Source organism: Equus caballus, chromosome 12 (genome assembly GCF_041296265.1).
Source record: "Equus caballus isolate H_3958 breed thoroughbred chromosome 12, TB-T2T, whole genome shotgun sequence".
NCBI classification, from domain to species: Eukaryota; Metazoa; Chordata; class Mammalia; order Perissodactyla; family Equidae; genus Equus; species Equus caballus.
This window is the reverse complement of record NC_091695.1, coordinates 36,507,780-36,526,323: the sequence shown is the minus strand read 5'-3', so window position 1 is coordinate 36,526,323 and position 18,544 is coordinate 36,507,780. Positions and strand designations below refer to the sequence as shown.

The 18,544-nt window shown below is 40.2% G+C and overlaps 2 protein-coding genes across 2 annotated transcripts; both read right to left on the bottom strand.

Moving 5' to 3' along the window:
* Positions 1 to 7,983: 7,983 nt before the first annotated feature.
* OR4D9 (olfactory receptor family 4 subfamily D member 9) lies at positions 7,984 to 8,919 on the bottom strand. Its single transcript, XM_070230518.1, has one exon. The coding sequence runs from the start codon at positions 8,917 to 8,919 to the stop codon at positions 7,984 to 7,986; it is 936 nt and encodes a 311-aa protein (XP_070086619.1).
* An 8,418-nt stretch (positions 8,920 to 17,337) lies between these two features.
* LOC138916418 (olfactory receptor 4D11-like) lies at positions 17,338 to 18,273 on the bottom strand. Its single transcript, XM_070228745.1, has one exon. The coding sequence runs from the start codon at positions 18,271 to 18,273 to the stop codon at positions 17,338 to 17,340; it is 936 nt and encodes a 311-aa protein (XP_070084846.1).
* Positions 18,274 to 18,544: the final 271 nt, after the last annotated feature.

Here is an 18,544-nt window from a genome sequence, read left to right as displayed (position 1 = left end):
GGTTTACTTCCCCCCGAGACGAACAGCTTTGCAGCAGCTAAGACAATTTGAGCTCATGACTGTTTCTTTCTTTTCTGTCTTCCTTCTTTTGGTGTCTTGTTCTCTTCTTTTTTCCATGGCTCAAGACTGAGACTTGACAACTGGTAGCTGTAGTCCTTGCTCCTCCTAATGCTCTTGGCCAAGACTTTATCACCCAGGCCACTGGACCAATGGTTTTCTTTTTTTGGGCTTCCTCCCTTCTCATCACCTCCATTTGGATATTACTTCCTGTCACCTCATTATTGGTAAAGGCTTCAGTTTTGTGCAAAGTGCAAAGATTTTAGAATCAGTAGACCTGAATTTGAATACAGAGTTTGTCATTTAATTGTTAGGTGACTCTGAGCCTCACTTTATCATTGGTAAAAATGTGTATAATCGAGTTTGTTTCATAGGGTTGTGAAGCTTGAAGAGACTTGCTTAATTTATTTAAACTGAGTTTACCAAAGACCACTTTTCCCTCTCATATAGCACCAATTAACATTTTAGGACAATTAACAATATAGCATATTAACGCAAGATGTTAATAATAGGGGAAACTTTGGTGGTGGTGACGGGAAGAGGGAGTGTGTGGGAGCTCTCTGTACATTCTGTTTAACTTTTCTGTAAACCTAAAACTGCTCTAAGAAGTAAAATCTATTAATATTTAAGAAAGCAGATATACCAAAGGATAAAACAAATTAAAACATTTACACTTTGTAAAGGAACATTTCTTTTTCAATTTTATTACCAAATTTCACTTCCCATATATCTTAATTCAACATTTTTTCCTGCTTCCTACCATGTCTTAGGGAGAACGTTTATAGTCTGTACTGCTTTGGGCATTGACAGGCATCTAGTTCTTGTCATTTTGCCAACTGCTTAAAATGAAATTGCTCTTTGCAGCTGTTTTTCTTTTTTAAATTAGCGTTGTTGAGGTGTAACTTTCAGATAATAAACTGTGCATGTTTAAAGGGCATAATTCGATGAGTTTTGATGTATATATTCACCTGTGAAGCTGTCATCAGAATTAGGATAAGAAACATCTCTGTCTACCCTCAAAAGCTTCCCTTTGCTCCTGAGAACTGCAGAATTCTTGGCACAAAACGCCTTCAGGCAAACCTCTGCAGCCAGAGATGTGCAAACTCCAGCAGGGCCTCTGGCAGCATAAAGCCATGTACTTGGGATGACCTCAGCCCCCTTAAAATGCCTCCCTGAGAAAGGGCAAAGCTGCCAGGAGAATTTACTTCCTGTTCCTTGTAGCCAACATCTGGGATAGGCCTCTGACCTCTCTTTCTGAGAGCATTTACTAAAAAGGGCTTGCAGTTGTGAATATGTGTCTCTTGCAACTCATAAGCATCTTTCTCAAGGACCTGAGAGTTGTTCCTTTGAATGTAATCATCAGGAAAGATAGAGCCTCTGTCTCCTGGTCTCTGCCGAAGGATAGATTCTTAACTTCCCTCACTACCAGCTAGTGGACACAACAGGCCTAATCACGTTGACATTGACCAAATCTTTGCAATTTTTCACTTCTCTGGCTGTACTGAGCCCCAGCTTGTCCTCTTTCTTCATTCCTCCTTTAGACTGCCCAGTCACTTCTGTGCATACTAGAATGGAACTCAGCTCTTTCCCAACTATCAATAGTTACTGAAAACAGTCATTTTCATGTCTTTAACTCATGTCCAGCTGTGTTTATCTTTGACACGCCTTTGTACTCCTTCCGTCCACATCCTGTCCATGTTGAAGGCACTTCTGTTCCTGCTGTGAACTATTGTGTTCTCTGGATCCCTCTGCACTTTGTTTCTCATTTCCTCCTCATAACAGAACTTCTGCCTCACTAGCTTTTCTCCTTTTCTCATTCCTTTGAAGCTCAAGCAAGACAAAGCTAATTTTCTAGGCTTACTCTCAACGATCTATGGATCCATCAATAACTCTCAGAGGATTTCATTGCCTTCAAACATTTTTAATTTTTAAAAGGGCCAGATATTTTCTTCAGAGTAAATCTTTAGAAATACTCTTAAATAAAAGTATCAGAACACATGTAGTTTTTTAGATAACGTGCAGAGGATTTTGCTTTGTTTTTACTTTGAACTATGGTAGGAAGTAATGTGGCACAGAGAAAAGCTCCCTGACAGCTTGGGAGATATAAGCTTTGATGCCTTCATGGAACAACAGTGGAATCTTCAAAGGCGTCAAACTCCAGGAGGTTCAGTCTTTTCATTAGTGAAATGGGAGCATTGACTGCCTCAAGTCCTGTGGAAGGTGGGCAATGTCTGCACTGCACGTAAACAATATTAAATAGATCCATCAATCTGGATGATTTCTAGGTCTTTGGGGCTTTAATTGCCAATTGTTTTAAATAATATTGCCCAATTACTTTGTGACTAGTCTAAGATTGTGTTCTGTTCATTGTCCACCAACAGTTAAATCTCGGTTAACTACAAGCCTCAATTGTTTCTTGATATTTTACTGCAAGCTGATTAATGGTGGCAAGGAAAACTGTAAGAATTTCCAGGGGCAGTTTGTTGTAGTGGTTAAAGAATGGGCTTTGAAACCCAAATGCAGTGAGGTTCTGTGCACACATTCATTGTAGAAGTGATCAAATCGCCAATTCAACTGAAAAATGCCCAAAATGGTGCTCTTCCGTGCACAAATTATACACACAACCGAGAAAATAAAAGATGGAGAGTGGGAGGATAAATGGAATCTCTGTGTATGAGTGTCTGTTTGGAACAAAAAAGAAGAAAACAGAGAGGTTTGTTTAGAAGTTTGTTTTCGTTTGTTTTTGGCTAGAGCAAACTCCAGCACTTCTTCAGAAATGTACCCAGGTAAACCCATTCTAATAAAACAAGCTGCATGAATTTCGTAGAGTCCTCAGCCTCAGGGATTCCCGCAACCCAACTGTCCACCAAGCATGTGTTGCCCCATCTCTCTTAACAAGTTGACCCTCTTTCTATGCTTTTCAACTCAACTTCCTAATATTGAAAAGCTAATTATTCTGCTGTGCATCACTGAAGTTTTTAACTCAATATATATCATCCTTCACCTCTTAGGAACATTGTTAACATTCAAAAGATTTCTGAAATCCCAGTAATATTTTTAAATTGCTCATTCATGGGCACACATGCACAGACACACAACTAGACACCAAAAAGTTCTAATGTAACAAAATAACCTCACCTAAGCTTCCAACTCCTAATTCCTATCCAAGAAGTAGGCTGGCCATTCGGTTGCATACACTGACCTTAGGAGTCATTAATTGTCAAGGACTATCCACTTTAAGGCAGACATGCATTTGAGGGTTGGTTGCTTCAGTATCTTCACTCCTACTGTCAGAGGCAAACGGCAGGCTCCAGGAATTGCCTCTGTGTGGTGCCATGAGTCCCAGCCTCTCAGCTCCAGACCTGATAGAAGAATCACCAAAGGGAATTTTTTGGAAGTGATTATTGAACTTGAGTAGCCAGACTTTCCTATTGGGATGAAGCTCCCTTGAGTATTATTAAGAAGTCAAGCATGCACTGAAAGATGTGTGCACATGCACGTTTTGGTTTTGAAATTATCCTAATGTAGAGAAGAAGATGGATCCTCATGGATCTTGTGCTTAGACCCCAGATATCTTTGCTTGAAGAGCTCATAGGGGACAAAAAAATTTGTCTCCTTAGGAGGTGGGAACTGAAGGAAAATGAATAGAGCTCCCACTGTTTCGGCCCACTCCATTTTTTTTTTCTAGGCAGATGGCTTGTTTGTGGTCCTATTAAGATACCTAATCAGAAGCATCATAAAGACAGAAATGCATTTTCTACTGTTTTCCATCAAACTTCTCACATGAAGAGGGTATATAACCAGACAAAGGACGTGTTGGTGCCATTCACTCATCAAGTATTTAATTGTGACGTAGTTATGGAGCACCTCCATGTTCCAGGCCCGATGGTTCCAGAGATCCTAAAAGCAAAGAATTCCATTTCCCCACTTGTCTCATTCCCAGTGTCATCTTTGACATTGTCTCACCATGGATCTATGGATAGTGCCACTTGGATATATTGTACACTTGTAACTTAAAGTGTCTAAAATCAATCTGATCACTGTTATCATGAGCTAAATACTTCCCTTTCTGTAGCTGGCACTGTCATTCTCCTTGTCACAAGGGCTCAGTATCTCTGAATCATTTCTGACACTCAGCCTCACCCACCTTCACCCTTTTTTGGTCTTCTATACCCTTCTTGAATGAATTACTTTTAGATTTCTTGCATAATTTTTCACAGTTTTTTCATAATTTTCATAGATTTTTCGTAGTTTACTTGTTTACTTAGTTTACATAGTTTACTTCTAGAGATTGTTAGTCCCTGCCCTGATATCCACATTCTTGTGCAATTCCCTCCTCTCATGTGTAGACTGGACTTAGTGACTTGCTTCTAATGAAGACAATACAACAAAATGGATAAGATGTTATGTCCAAGATGAGATTATAAGACTATGAATTCTATCCTGCTGACACACTCTCTTTTGCTTTGATGGCTCCCTCTGATGTAGTAAGCTGCCATGTGGGAAAGACTCATAAGACTAGAGCCTGAGGAGGGCCTCCAGCCAACGACCAGTAAGAAACTGAACCCTCAGTCCAGTAGCTCATGGTTCTAGCCAACAATCACTTGAGTGAGGTTGGAAGTGAGTCCTTCCCTGGTTGAACCTTCATATGACACTGCAGCTCCCAGCTGACACGTTGACATAGCCTTGTGAGAGACCCTGAAGCAGAAGACTTGGCTAAGCCTTGCCTGATTCCCAACCTACACAAACTGTGACTTAAGAAATATGTGTTGTTTTAAGCCACTAAGTTTTGGGCTAATATGTTATGCAGCAATAGATCACTAATACAGTACTAAACTAATAGTTTGCTTTCTTGAATAAGAGCTATGTGGACAACATTCTCTTTCAGACTTGAAAGACAAGTCATGCAAAGAATAATAACAACAACAAAACTCTGCATATTCTTCTATGGTAGTGTTTTCTGACTGAAATTTCATGGATCCTTAAACATAGTTCCAGGAGTGCTGACCATCTTAATGTTTTAGAAATTAAGCTGCTACAGTCTGAACCTTCTTTGCATTTCTTGAAGAAGGTCAGAGTGGCAGGATCACTCCTAAACCAGCCAGTTTGTGTGTATAGATACATTTATTTGCTTATGAAAAATATTGTGTAAGTTTAATATCAACCTTCCTCATATAGTAAAATATTACAGATGGTAGGACCAAATATATGCATAGCTAGAATCAGCTTAATATCTAATAGTTCCCTAGCAAAATGTCGCTACATGGAGAGAAATATAGATTAATCCAAATAGTTATTTGGTGTCATGTTGAAAGAGAGGTAAATTTAGTGGTGTTCTCTGAATTCCATTGCTTTTCCTCACCGTGTTTGATCATGTTGTTTTGCATGTGTTAACAGTCCAAGACAGTTTCCTGGGCAGCTTTTGCTGGGTTTCTGTCCTTTGTGGGTCCTACACTTGGGGACATAAACTCTAATTGTACAGAATTTTGGTTATTTAAATTCTGCTCAGTCACAAAGGTTTTGCTTGAGGTAGAGTCAACAGAGATGTAAGAAAAAAAGGACATCATTATGAAAAAGTAGGGAGGGTCTGAAGAACAATGATGCCAGAGCAAGATGGAGCCAGGTAGCAAATGGTCATTTGGTCTGCAGATGGATCCAGCTGGAGGCAAATGTATGTCTTTATTGTAATTTTACTGCTTGGGGAAGCATGTCCAAGATTGGAAAATAATTCAGAACATTTTTGATTGATAGGAATAGAAAAAAAACACAATGAAAAGAACGGTCATCAAAGAAGCCATTCATCTCTACAGAGGAGCTTCTGTATTAATAAACCATTTGTTTACAACTAGCCTATGGAAAGTATGGGGGACAAGTGAGGGTTGTCTTCTTGGTCAGTCTTCTTTGGGTACTCTCTTGTAGAGTTCTATATTTTGGAAACTGACCTTCTAGTCTACTGTCATCCTAGTCCCGAGGCTTACCTTGATCTCATTTCTCTTCCTTTAAATTATTTCCCTTCCCCATAATTCCTTCATTTCAGTTTGGTTCTCTGTGAATTCCAAGAGGCCAGTAGTACTTCCAGCAAGCATTTCTATGTATTAAAAGAATATTTTAGGAGACAAAGTCTTATTCCTTGTAATCTAATCCGATAGTAATTTCCTAGTAATGAGTCCTATATGTGGAAAAGATTTCTAGAGTTCATTGTTTTCCTGTTCTCCTCCTGTTTCTGTGGAAAGAGCAGGATTACATTCTCCAGATTCCCTTGCAGTTAATTGGGGCCATATGACTAAGAGATGGCAGGTGGAATGTGGTCAAAAGTGATACGCACTACCTTCAGGACTGGCCCATAACCATCCTTCCCTTCTCCCCATAATTCTTAATCCTCTCTCCTTTCCTCCATTTGCCGAATAAATGGAGAGGATTCTGAGGCTCTACAGCGAGGTGGAGTCCCAGATGGAAGCAACAGAAGCCTGTCTCTCTAAATGAGTACGTGGAATAGCTCTTTCTGAAGACCAGCATTGGCCTCTGACATGAGCAGGAAATAAACTTTTACTGTGGTTAACTCCTTCAGTTTCGAACTTTTTTGTCAGAACATTGATTTACTGTGATTAATACATGAGTGCCAGCTTCTATGGCTTGAGCTTTATCATAATGGGAGTCATTGTACAGTAAGGTCAATAGATTGCAGCAGAATACCAGGTAGATTGTTAGATAAACCATCTCTTAGCACCATTATCATTCCTTTCATTTCATAGAGACTAGCAAATTCTCAGATTCACTGATTAAACGCTCCTGCTTCTTATTATCTTTTCTTTACCTTGGTATGGATTGACTGGGAAGCATAAAGAAGTTGTGAGGTCTCTGAGTGCAGAAGCAATGAGGACCTCAAGAAAGAAATTTTAATTGTGGGATCTGATGTGATGGAGGTGACAGTTAATGCTATGGGGGTAATCATATTGTAATACACAAGTTTATCAAATCAACATGTTGTACACCTTAAACTTACACAACATTGCATGTCAATTATATCTCAACAAAACTGGAAAAAAAACTCCCAAGAAACAAAAAAACAGAAACAATGAGACATTTGGGCTTGTCCAGTCTATGATTGGGATAATCCTGCTCTCTAATGGGGAGTCAGTTGCTTCCCATGGGAGTGCTTAGCATCTGTGTTTGCTTAAGCCTTTCATGAATCCAGGTGAGCTGTCCACAGCCTCTACCCATCAGTGTTATTTTTTTTTCTGAATAGTCCCAATTACAGCATTACCTCCTTCTGCCAGGAGGAAACCATGGCCTTGGAGTGATTTGGGGATCCTCTGTCCCTAGTAGAAATCACAGATTTGCATTGCTCAGGAGACCACAGATGGAGTTTTTCTTTCCAAATGTCAAATACTGGTATTGACTCCATGAGTGTACTATTTCATGGCTACAACGAGCTCACTGTTGCACAAATATGGTACACTCTTACACCAGCCTCTCCCTCCGCAAATACTGACTTCTTTGCCTAGACTGTCCCTTTCTACCTTTTCCCCCTTGAAAAGGTCTCCTCACTGTCAAATGTCTTTTGAAGCTCTGCACTTTGTCCCTATCCTCTTAGAACATCTTGGAGTGTGCGTGTAGGACAGTGACTATCTTTAATCTTTCTGCAGCAGTCTGAATCCTACCTGTGTCAGGCACATAATATGTACTCTGTAAATATTTGTGGAATGAATAATTGAAAGCGAATAGTGGAAGACATAATGGGTCTCACCTTAAAGCGGTATCACCCATGGGTCCCCAGCACATACTATAGGACCAGCCTCTTTTAGGACCCCATGGTATCCATAGATGCCCCTTTCTTCTTGGCATTAAGGTGATCTCTGGACATTTTGAGGAAGTGAAATTTAATATCTATCTTTAAATTTCAGTGTTAGCACATCCTCATAGAATTTAAATCTTTTCTGAATGCCGTAGTCGTTTCTTTAGTTTCCTCATGGCTGACTTCATTTCCTGATTTCTCAGGGTGTAGATCATAGGATTGAGCAAAGGAGAGATGACAGTGAAAGTGACAGAAATGGCAGTATCTGTGGGGAGGGCAGTGAAGGGCCGGGCATAGACATAGATGCAGGGCACAAAGTGCAGGGTGACCACAGTGATGTGTGAGGTGCAGGTGGAGATGGCTTTCCTCCTGCCCTCTCCAGTATGAGATCTCAGCATCCTCAGGATGACTGTGTAGGATATAAGGAGAAAGAAGAATATAAACCAACTGACCAATCCATTATTAGAGATCATCAGGAGCTCCAGAGTGAAGGTGTCAGTGCAGGCGAGTTTGAGCACCTGGGGGACATCACAGTAGAAAGTGGCAAGAACATTGGGTCCACAGAAGGGGAGGGGCAGCAATAGAGAAATCTGCACAATGGAGTGGACAAAGCCCCCCACCCAGGAGGCCACAACCAGGCTGGTGCATCGTCCCCTATTCATGATGGTCATATAATGGAGGGGTTTTGAGATGGCTATGTAGCGATCAAATGCCATCACAGAGAGAGAAAAAACATCCGCACCTCCCAGAAGGTGGAAGAAGAACATTTGAGTGACACAGCCACTGAAGGAGATGGTTTTTCTCTCTGACAGAAGATCAGCTAGGACCTTAGGCGCTGTGATGGAGGAAAAGCAGATGTCAAGAACAGATAGATTGCGGAGCAGGAAGTACATGGGAGTGTGAAGGTGAGCTTCGCAGGTAACTGTAACCATGATGAGGAGGTTTCCCATCAGAGTTGTCATGTACACCAAAAACAGGAAGACAAATAAGACCCAGCTCAGTTCTCGAGACTGGGTAATTCCCAGGAAAATAAATTCTTTCACTGTGGTATAATTTCCCTGCTCCATTGGGTCCCAGATCCTTTTTGAAGTATATCTCTGGAAGAAATAAAAGTGCAGTTAAAGAAAGTTTTATGAAATCTACTGTTGTCTTTCTGTCACTTCAGTTTGGTGCTTTCCTGGGGAGGAAGTTCATCCTTTGTGCATGCGCCGTGCCTGCAATTCTGTATGCTTCCATTAGATGGAAGAGCACCCAGGTTTTTGACTCAGTCATCCAAACAGGTAGGTTCTATCACTGTGGCCACTGAAACACAGGTGACAGGTCCGTGAACCTATTCAATTGTACTTTTAATACAAAATATGACACAATAAAAAATAAGCATGAGTTTGATATGAAGAATTTTTCTTCACAAAAGACACCATTATGAGAATTAAAAGACACACTGCAAATGGGAGGATATTTACAATACATATACTAAGAAAAGCTTCAGGTCCAAAATATGTAAAGAATTTTACAAATCAGTAAAAAAAGATAGATGTTGAAAAAGAAAATGGCAAAAGACACTAACCAAAACTTTACCAAAGAGGATATTCGAATGCCAATTCAGCTTGATGAATTATCAGGGAAATGCAAATTAAAATTATAGCAAGGAACTACTACCTATATACCAAAATGGCTAAACTGAAAAAGACAAAAAATATCAGGTGATGGTGAAGACGTGGAACAATTGGAATTCTCATAGCCTGCTGGTGGGTGTGTAAATCAGGAGAACCACTTTGCTGTCTGATTATATCTGCTAACGCCATTATCTATATCCATATCTACATCCATATCTATATCTATATATAACTTTCTAATCACCTATCTTAGGATGGATATATATATATATATATAGTTCATTCAATTGTACGTATTGATTTTTCTGAGGATACAGCTCCATCTTCAGAATAATCTATTTTACTCCTAGTAGGTATGTACATATGTACATATGTCATATCCACCAAGACATATCCTGGAATATTCGTAGCAGCACTGTTTGTAATTGCCTCAAACTGGAAATGACGCAAATGCCCATCAACAGCAGAAAAGTTACATAGATTGTTAAATTGATACAATACCATAGAGCCATGGGAATGATCAACGTACGGTACGTGAAACAACATAAATGTCTCATAAACACAATGTAGAGTCTCATCCAGGCACAACAGAGTGTGCACCCACTTATTTTGTTCATATAAAGAACAAAAAGTATACAAAACTGAAGAGAATATGAGGGAGGCTTTTGAGGTGCTGATAATGTTCTGTTTCTTATTCTGGTTGCTTGTTACAAAAATATATTGCTTGTGTGAAAATTCATTGAGCCATACACTAATGTGCATTTTTCCGTATGTATGTATATTATCCGTCAGCAGAATGTTAAAAATAATGAACATGGTGATTATAACATTTTAATCTCATGTCTACAGAATGACTTTCATCCAAGTGAGGTTTAATTGACGACCCACTTCATAACGGTTACTTTTATAGTTATATAGTTACAGCCTTTACCAGCTACAACTTGAGTTACCTTTTTATCTTTTTCTCACCTACAGACTTTAGGTCCTCCCGAATTCTTGTGTTAGGCAGGTTGCCTTCTGTCCACATGTAGTGTCTTCTCAGATTCTGATTTTCGTTTCTCTCTGTTTTCTTTATTTTGTTCTTTAAATGTCAGAAAAAAAATCCTTAAAAGACCATGTTTCCCCAAGCAGCACTCTCATTTTTGCTGACCTGGAAGAATAAGATGAGAGCCTCATTTCGGATTCCATGGTCATCAGTTCGGATTCATCTCAGTCTCCTTGTCTTTGGTGTTTGTCAATGGCACAGAGTGATACGAACACATGTTCAGAATAACGATTGTGGGAAATTTCAGGTCTCTAGCATCTCAGATGTAAGATTTCCCTACACTATACTTACCATGGCTAGAAGGTGGAGAAATCACCCCTAAAGCACTGTTCAGTTAATCTAGAGTGTGGAAACAGATTTTAATGAATGACAGCAGTCCTCTCTAGAATCTTTCTTTTGGATATTGGACTGATAAGTGAATGGTTTTCAAATCTTCTGCTGAGGAAACCACTGCAACCAGCCTCATAGATTACGTTGTCACTTGTGCTCTCCTTTCCTCCTTTCTTTTCCTCCCCTGTTTCTCTTTACTTTTTCTCTTTTCTTTCCTTCTTTGCTTCCTTCTTCTAGATATTTCTATGACCGTATGAGGGTTCAGCAGAGAAACAGGATCAATAGGACATATATAGATATACAAAGTAAAATTATAATGAAGAGTTGACTCACGTGATTATGGAAGGTGAGAAATCCCATGATCTGCTGTCTGCAAGTTGGAGACCCAGGAAAGCTGGTGGTATAATTCAGTGCTAGTTTGATGGCCTGAGAACTAGGGAAGCCAGTCCGAGGGAAGGAGAAGATGAGATGAGATGTCCCAGCTCATGCAGTGAGGCAGGGAAAATGGGGCACCTTTCTCCTTCCTCCGCCTTTTGTTCTACTCAGACCCTCCGTGAATTGGATGATGTGTACCTTAATTAAGAAGGCAATTAATCTGCTTTACTGAGTCCATCGATTCAATTGCTAATCTCATCTGGAAACACTCTCACAGGCACACCCAGAAATAATGTTTAATCTGGGCACCCTGTCGCCTATCAAGTTGACACAAAATTAACCATCATAATGACATTGAGATGGTCTTTTTGAGTGAAAGGCGACTCAAACATAGATCTTTTCGTCAGGAGGTTTACAGTTTAGACAATAAGAGTGTTGCAGGTGGTGGAGTCGGCAGAAAGAAAAGGGAGGAGGTACAAAATCATGAGGATGTATAGGAAAATAGCCCCATTTGGGCATACGATGTTTGTAAACTCCATCCAGGAGGTGTGCTGAACAGTATCATATCCCACACTTGCATTTTGGATACACACGTGTGGATCCTCTGGAACAGTCAGGCAATTTGGATTTTACCACCTTCCTAGTTGGTGTGGCCTTGGGCAAATCACTCCATAATTGTACCAAACTCATGAGAAATACATGGGAGTTTCACAGGGAATGGCTTAGAGTCAGTTCTCAGCCTGCATCATTATAATTTATCTACCACATGAAAATAATGAGACCTACCTCATACACAAGGTGCTTCTAAGGAGTAGATGAGATTGCATGTCTGTTTAGGAAACTGAAAGCACTGAGAATCTGATTTTGCCAATCTTATCAGCCCCATGTGAGTGCTTCTTTCCTTACTCATGCCAGGTTCATCTGTGGGGTCATCTGGGACTGGCTCATCTTGCTATTGACTGTGTGATTGAAAGCCCTCCTCTCAACAATTAAGGTAAGTGGCAAATACTCTCTCTCCTCTAGGGATCTCTTTCTTTTTCAGTTATGAATTTGAGCTAAGATGTGTTAAAAAAATCAGAGTATTGTATCACACACCCCCTTAGAAACATAATTAAATTTGTGTATGCAGTTTAGATATAGTTATTTATATTACAATCCTTTATGGAAAGAAAATAGATTATAATCCTCATTTACAAATCCAATCATCTTGATATCAGGCCCCAGGGGGGTCCATGCTACTTTCAAGTCTCAACATTATGGAAATGTTGGCAGAATAATGGAGGTCTGCTTTGCTGAAATTTGTTTTTAGAAATCTTTTATGGAGTGATTCTTATACTGACTGCTTCATTTTATCTCTCCAAAACCTATAATATCCATGTGAAGTTGACATTACTGTCCTGATTTTATAGATGAGAAACTGAGACACAGAAAGATTAAGTAAGTTGCTCAAGGTCTCCCAGCTGGTAAACCCAGGTCTCAATCCTAGATTTGTCTTATTCCAAAGACTTATGCTCTTAACTACTGCAACTATAGTTCTTCCCAGTGTTGATCAGCCCTTCCCAGAAAACGGTACAAAGAAAAAGGCTCAGAAAAATCTTTTTCAAATCAAGGTAAATTAGTGTGTGGGTGTAAGAAGCCTGAACGCAGTAAGTGAGAGGTGTAGCTGAGACTGCCTTAGTATAAGTTTTCAGAAGTCACTTAGAAGAAAAAAAGCAGTTTGAAAAAGCAAACTTTGTAGTCATTACAGGTACCTCAATCAACAACCCCCATCCACTTCCTCATGCTCCATTGGCAGGGGAAGAAGTGAGTTCTGAGTAGCATCTCCTCAAACACAAACTCTCAAAAATAATGGATCTGGTCTCTTCCTATGGATGCTGTCTTTTTGCAAAGGGTGGGAAGGATACTTTGAAAGTATAGGATTATGCACGTTGTATTGAAACTCATGCATGTAAGAGAGGGAGGGGGAAAATGGATAAAGAAATATAATTTTATGTGTTGCAAGGTCAAAATGAGGATCACCAGTATTTCTTAAAAATCACACCAAACAGGACCATCCTTTGGAAAGAAGCTTATCAAGCATCTCGTAAGAACCTGCAAACTGAGTGTTGTCCCTGTACTCCAGCTTCCCAGTGAGAAAATGCTGCTCCTTTTCCTCTTTCATAATATTGGAAAGCCTCTACTCTTGATTGAATCCCTAAAAGTTTTAGCAGCATTATTCAGATTCAGTAGCACATGAGAGCACAGATAAGCTAGCCATTAAAACACCTTACTTAAAGGCCCCAAACTTCCAGTTCCAGACAAGAAGCAAAGCTGGCCAGGCAGCATATTCTGAATTCAGGAAAGCTATTAGAGTGCTGTTTTTCCAAGGTAATCACCCTCCTGAGAGCTGGGGATATGAGTGGCTTCTCAATTGCCTTGAAATCACTTTCAACCTCAACATCCTGCCAAGTAGAATACATCCCAACCCTTGGAGTCAACTGACCTTCTTCTAATATTTTTCAAGCCACACTTACCATCTTTCTAGTAGTGAATAACCACCCTTTTTCTTTGCTTCATTAAGAGTTTTGGCACATTCCACACAATGACAGCATTTCTGAAAAATTAGCCCTAACAGCTTTCTAGTTTTAGAAGTTCACACACCCCAACACTAACTGACATCAGTCTTCAAGTGGGAAATGGATCCTCTTATGATGCTCCAACTGCATCTTTGAAGACGTAGGTCCTGGGGAAATTCATTGTTTAATGGAAAGCCTACCTCAAGGCTAATAATTTTGTTACTTCTTCCTTCAGATGGGAAAAGGCAGCCTCAGGGAATCACATCATTTGACTCTTCCACTTTGCCTTACAGTGCCTCGGCCATGTCTAGTAGACTCTCAGCCACAAGCCTAATAAAGGAATTAGCAAAGGGAATAGTGTTGGGTATGAATGTGGAAGCTGAGTGGCCAATTCAATGGAGTTCCTGTGGGAGTCATTAAAATGTCACCAAGCCCTCCTCCTCTCTCTCCCTCATCTCCATGTTGCATCTCACATGTACATACAGAGGCACCAGTGCACATTCAGTACATATATTTTTCCCTAGACAGCGCATTATCCCTCTTGGGTCAAGAAGAAAGCGTGTTAAACCACACCAAGGACTGTGCTGTCTTCCTTCTAACCAAAATTGCTTTGCTTAAGGGGCTGGGAAATAAAGCTTAAATAAAAGGGTAGTGAGGGAAAAATCAAATCTTTGTGGCTACTGTCAGGGCAGCTGTTAGAGACTGAATGGTGTAGATTTATATGTCCAATTTCTGTTGAATGCAATATGTTCATTGAGGCTATACAATTATCTTAATCTACATCTCTAAGATCCACAGCTCCCTTAGAATCTAGGAAGGTAGCACAGTGACAGCTGTTGATATTCATCAGGTTAATTACTTCAGAATAATTTTATGTTGTTGGGTTCACGGGTACCCAGAGATGTTGATCATTGAAATATTCGATTCAGGGAACAATGTAAGAAAGGGTAGTTTAAAAGCTATGTGTGTGTCCAGAGCCAGTCAACCTTTCCATGGCTATTAGGAACAGAGCTTAAAAATAATAAAAGCTGATTTAATTGGAACAAATGCAGCCCAGCTTTAGATTTTACGTCATCCAGAGTAATGATAATGTTTATGTAATCAGATGTAATTCTTTCTCCTTCTCCTGAAATATTGAATCAGATTGTGTTGTGTGTTTAAACATGGCTTGAGAAAGTCTCAGGGACAGTGATGTGGCAGGAGTTCTTTGGTCCTTGGTCTCCTGGGATTATGCCTCTGAGATGCAATCAGTGATTCAGTCCCCATAGATCTTTGGTGCCATCCAATTCTGACATAGTGATAAAACTCTGATTTGAGTGATTCACAAGAGATAGGAAGGACAGAAAAGGACAAATTGGCATGAAATAGACTGTAAGGTGGTTTGTGGCATGCATTTTTCATAGGCAATTTCACAAAGAAAAGCTTAGAGATTCGTGACCAGTGCTACCTGAGCAAAGGTAGCAGGACCTTATGAACAGTGACTTGACAAATGTGAATTATTCTTAGAATTTTCATGTTAGGGGAAATAGGTCAATATGGTAAACATTTAGAATTTATAGACCAGGTGACAAGAAATGGCAATGAACCAGTTAGTTAATCAATGCTTATGGTGCCATTCCAGATCCAAAGTGGGACATAAGTCAAGTTTGTCTTCAACACTCAGTATCTTTTGGCTAACTCTACTTGGGCTCTTCTCTGTCCTGGGTGATCTGACTTCTTGTTCTGATCCCTTATCCCTGCCAGAAAAGCCAAGGGTTTATATTTGATCCATTACTTTCTTTTAATATGAAACTATCCAATGCATTATGTCAACAGCTTCAGGATGACTTTTTAAGCTATAAAAATAACCAGCAAAGCTATAGTCATGTTTTAATGACAGAAAGCTAGAAATTTGTTTTTTTCCTAGATTGACACCTGAGCTAAAACTGTCGCCATTTTTTTTTTTGTTCTCCCCAAAGCCCCCCAGTACACAGTTGTAGGTTCTAGTTGTGAGTGCCTCTGGTTGTGAAATGTGGGACTCCGCCTCACCGTGGCCTGACGAGTGATGCCACGTCTGCATCCAGGATCTGAACCAGTTAATCCCTGGGCTGCTGAAGCAGAGCACACGAACTTAACCACTTGGCCATGGCGCTGGCCCAAGAAAGCGGAAATTTTAAGATGAAAAATGCTTTGAATTCAATGTATATTCCTATGTTTTGCTACCCCATCAGTTTTTTCCAATAATGAGGAGTAGGGGCCCTGTAGTAGGAGAGTGTAACAGGTCATTGGGGGTTAGGGTTAGGGTTCAGGTCAGAATGTGCATAATGTAGAGCAATTTGGATGGTATTAATAATGATATTTGCCTTTCACTGAGAATTTACTATCTGCCAGGCATTGTATGTTTCACATATACCATCTCATTTTAACCCTGACAACAACTCCGTGAGATGGATATTATAAGTACCTTTTTATAAGTGACATATGACCTGTGAAGACATGAAATAATTTGCTCAAGATCACACAGTTGAGGGATGGCAGAGATAGGATTTGGACCCAAGGCCGTATGACTCTGAGGTTAGAGCATTCAGCTATAATGGTTTACTTTTACCATGCTTTCCCAGACAAAAACACTACCTTTTACTTCTTCTTCACAAACAGCAACAAATTGAAGACTGGATTCTTTAGAGTTTTATCTTCTTTAACCCTTCCTCTCTCTCTCTCAGGAAGTGGGAAGTGAAAAGAGTGTAAATTCTCAATGGAGAACCCAGTCTGAGATTGGCCCTGGTAAGGCTGGACTAGAAGATCAGTTCTTGAATAATGAGAATGGCTTGCTCTTTGTGTAGGATCTCTGAGGTTCTGCCTTTGTCTAAACCTACCACAAGAATGTGAATCTGGCACATGTAGTTCTGCATAAGATAAGTCCCTGTAGGCCATTATGGGAAGTCTTTCAAAGCTTCTTCGTTCCTTATAGGAATCCAGGAGGACAACCATTGTGTGCCTTTGAGGTTCTCAAGAGGTCATAAGCCCATGTGGTGTTCAACTAAGCAAAAAAAATGTCTTAATCTGTGATGGGCCATATGTCCCCATATACGTGTACTGCATTTGCAGTGATCATGAAATCTTTCTAGAACAGGATTACAGTTTGGCATAGACAGGTCCAGTAATGTAATACATTACATCCAAATGGTTTAAGAGCAATCAATTGGGTATCTGAAGACTTATCTCTGTGATTAAGTGGATATGAGTTCTTGATCAAATCACTCTAACTCTAGGCTTCTGTGTACTTACCTCTGGAAAAGGAGTTGGATTTAATCAATCTCTTCACCTGCGATGTAGTTGTCCTGACACATTGTTACTTTGTTCTTTGAATGGAAATACATCAATCAGCTCAATCCTATAACACTAGTTACTTTATGCTTACCAGAAGCTAGGGTTACCAGCAACCTATTAACTTACTAGAAAAATAAATTGTTACCTAGTACGTGTAGTTGGTTTATTGATAATATATTTGAGTATATAAATAGGACTCTGTGGGAAAAATGATGAAAGGAGTCCTTGGTGATGAAGAGGTTGGAAACTCTTATTCTATTCCACCACAGAAGGCATGAGTCTTCTCTTCAGTCTCTTCATGGCTGACTTCATTTCTTGGTTCCTCAGAGTGTAGATCAAGGGGTTCATCAAAGGGGAGATGACAGTGAAGGTGACAGAGATGGCTTTATCTGTGGGGAGGGCAGTGAAGGGCCGGGCATAGACATAGATGCAGGGCACAAAGTGCAGGGTCACCACCGTGATGTGTGAGGTGCAGGTGGAGATGGCTTTCCTCCTGCCCTCCCCTGCCTGAGACCTCAGCATCATTAGGATGACTGTGTAGGACACAAGCAGGAAGATAAACCACAGGGTACTCACTAAGCCATTGTTGGAAATCATCAGGAGCTCAAGTGCAGAGGTGTCTGTACAGGCGAGTTTGAGGACATGGGGGACATCACAGTAGAAGCTGTCAAGAACATTGGGTCCACAGAAAGGGAGGGGCAGCAATAGGGAAATTTGCATGATAGAGTGGACAAAGCCCCCCACCCAGGAAGCCAAAATGAGGGCAGTGCATCGCCCCCTACTCATGATGGTGACATAATGCAGGGGCTTGGAGATGGCTATGTAGCGATCAAATGCCATCACAGAGAGAGAGAAAATATCTGCTCCACCGAGGAGATGGAAGAAGAACGTTTGTGTCATGCAGCTAGTATAGGATATGGTCTTTATCTTTGACAGAAGGTCTGCCAGGACCTTTGGAGCGGTGATGGAGGAGAAGCAGATGTCAAGGATGGCTAGATTGCGGAGCAGGAAGTACATGGGGGTGTGAAGGCGAGGCTCACAGGTCACAGTGACCATGATGAGGAGGTTTCCCAGCAGAGTTGTCATGTACACAAAACACAGAAAAAGAAATAAGACCAAACTGAGATCTTGGGACTGAGTAAGTCCTAGAAATATAAATTCTTTTACCCTGGTGCCATTTCCCAACTCCATTGAATCATGTTTCTTCTTCTTTGTGTAGCTTGGAAAAAATTAAAAGTGTTATTTCAGAAAGGGTTTACTCCCCCTTAATAGATTCAGGTTTACAGTTGGGTATTAGGTCGGAAGACTAGTGAGGCATTATCACCACATGAAGACTCTTTCCAAGGTTATTGTTAACACATCCTACATGCCATCTTATTCCATAAGCATGCAGTTAATTATTGTTTTCTTCTGTAAATTATATGCATTTTAGAAAATGCATAAAAGTAATGTTCTCAGAATA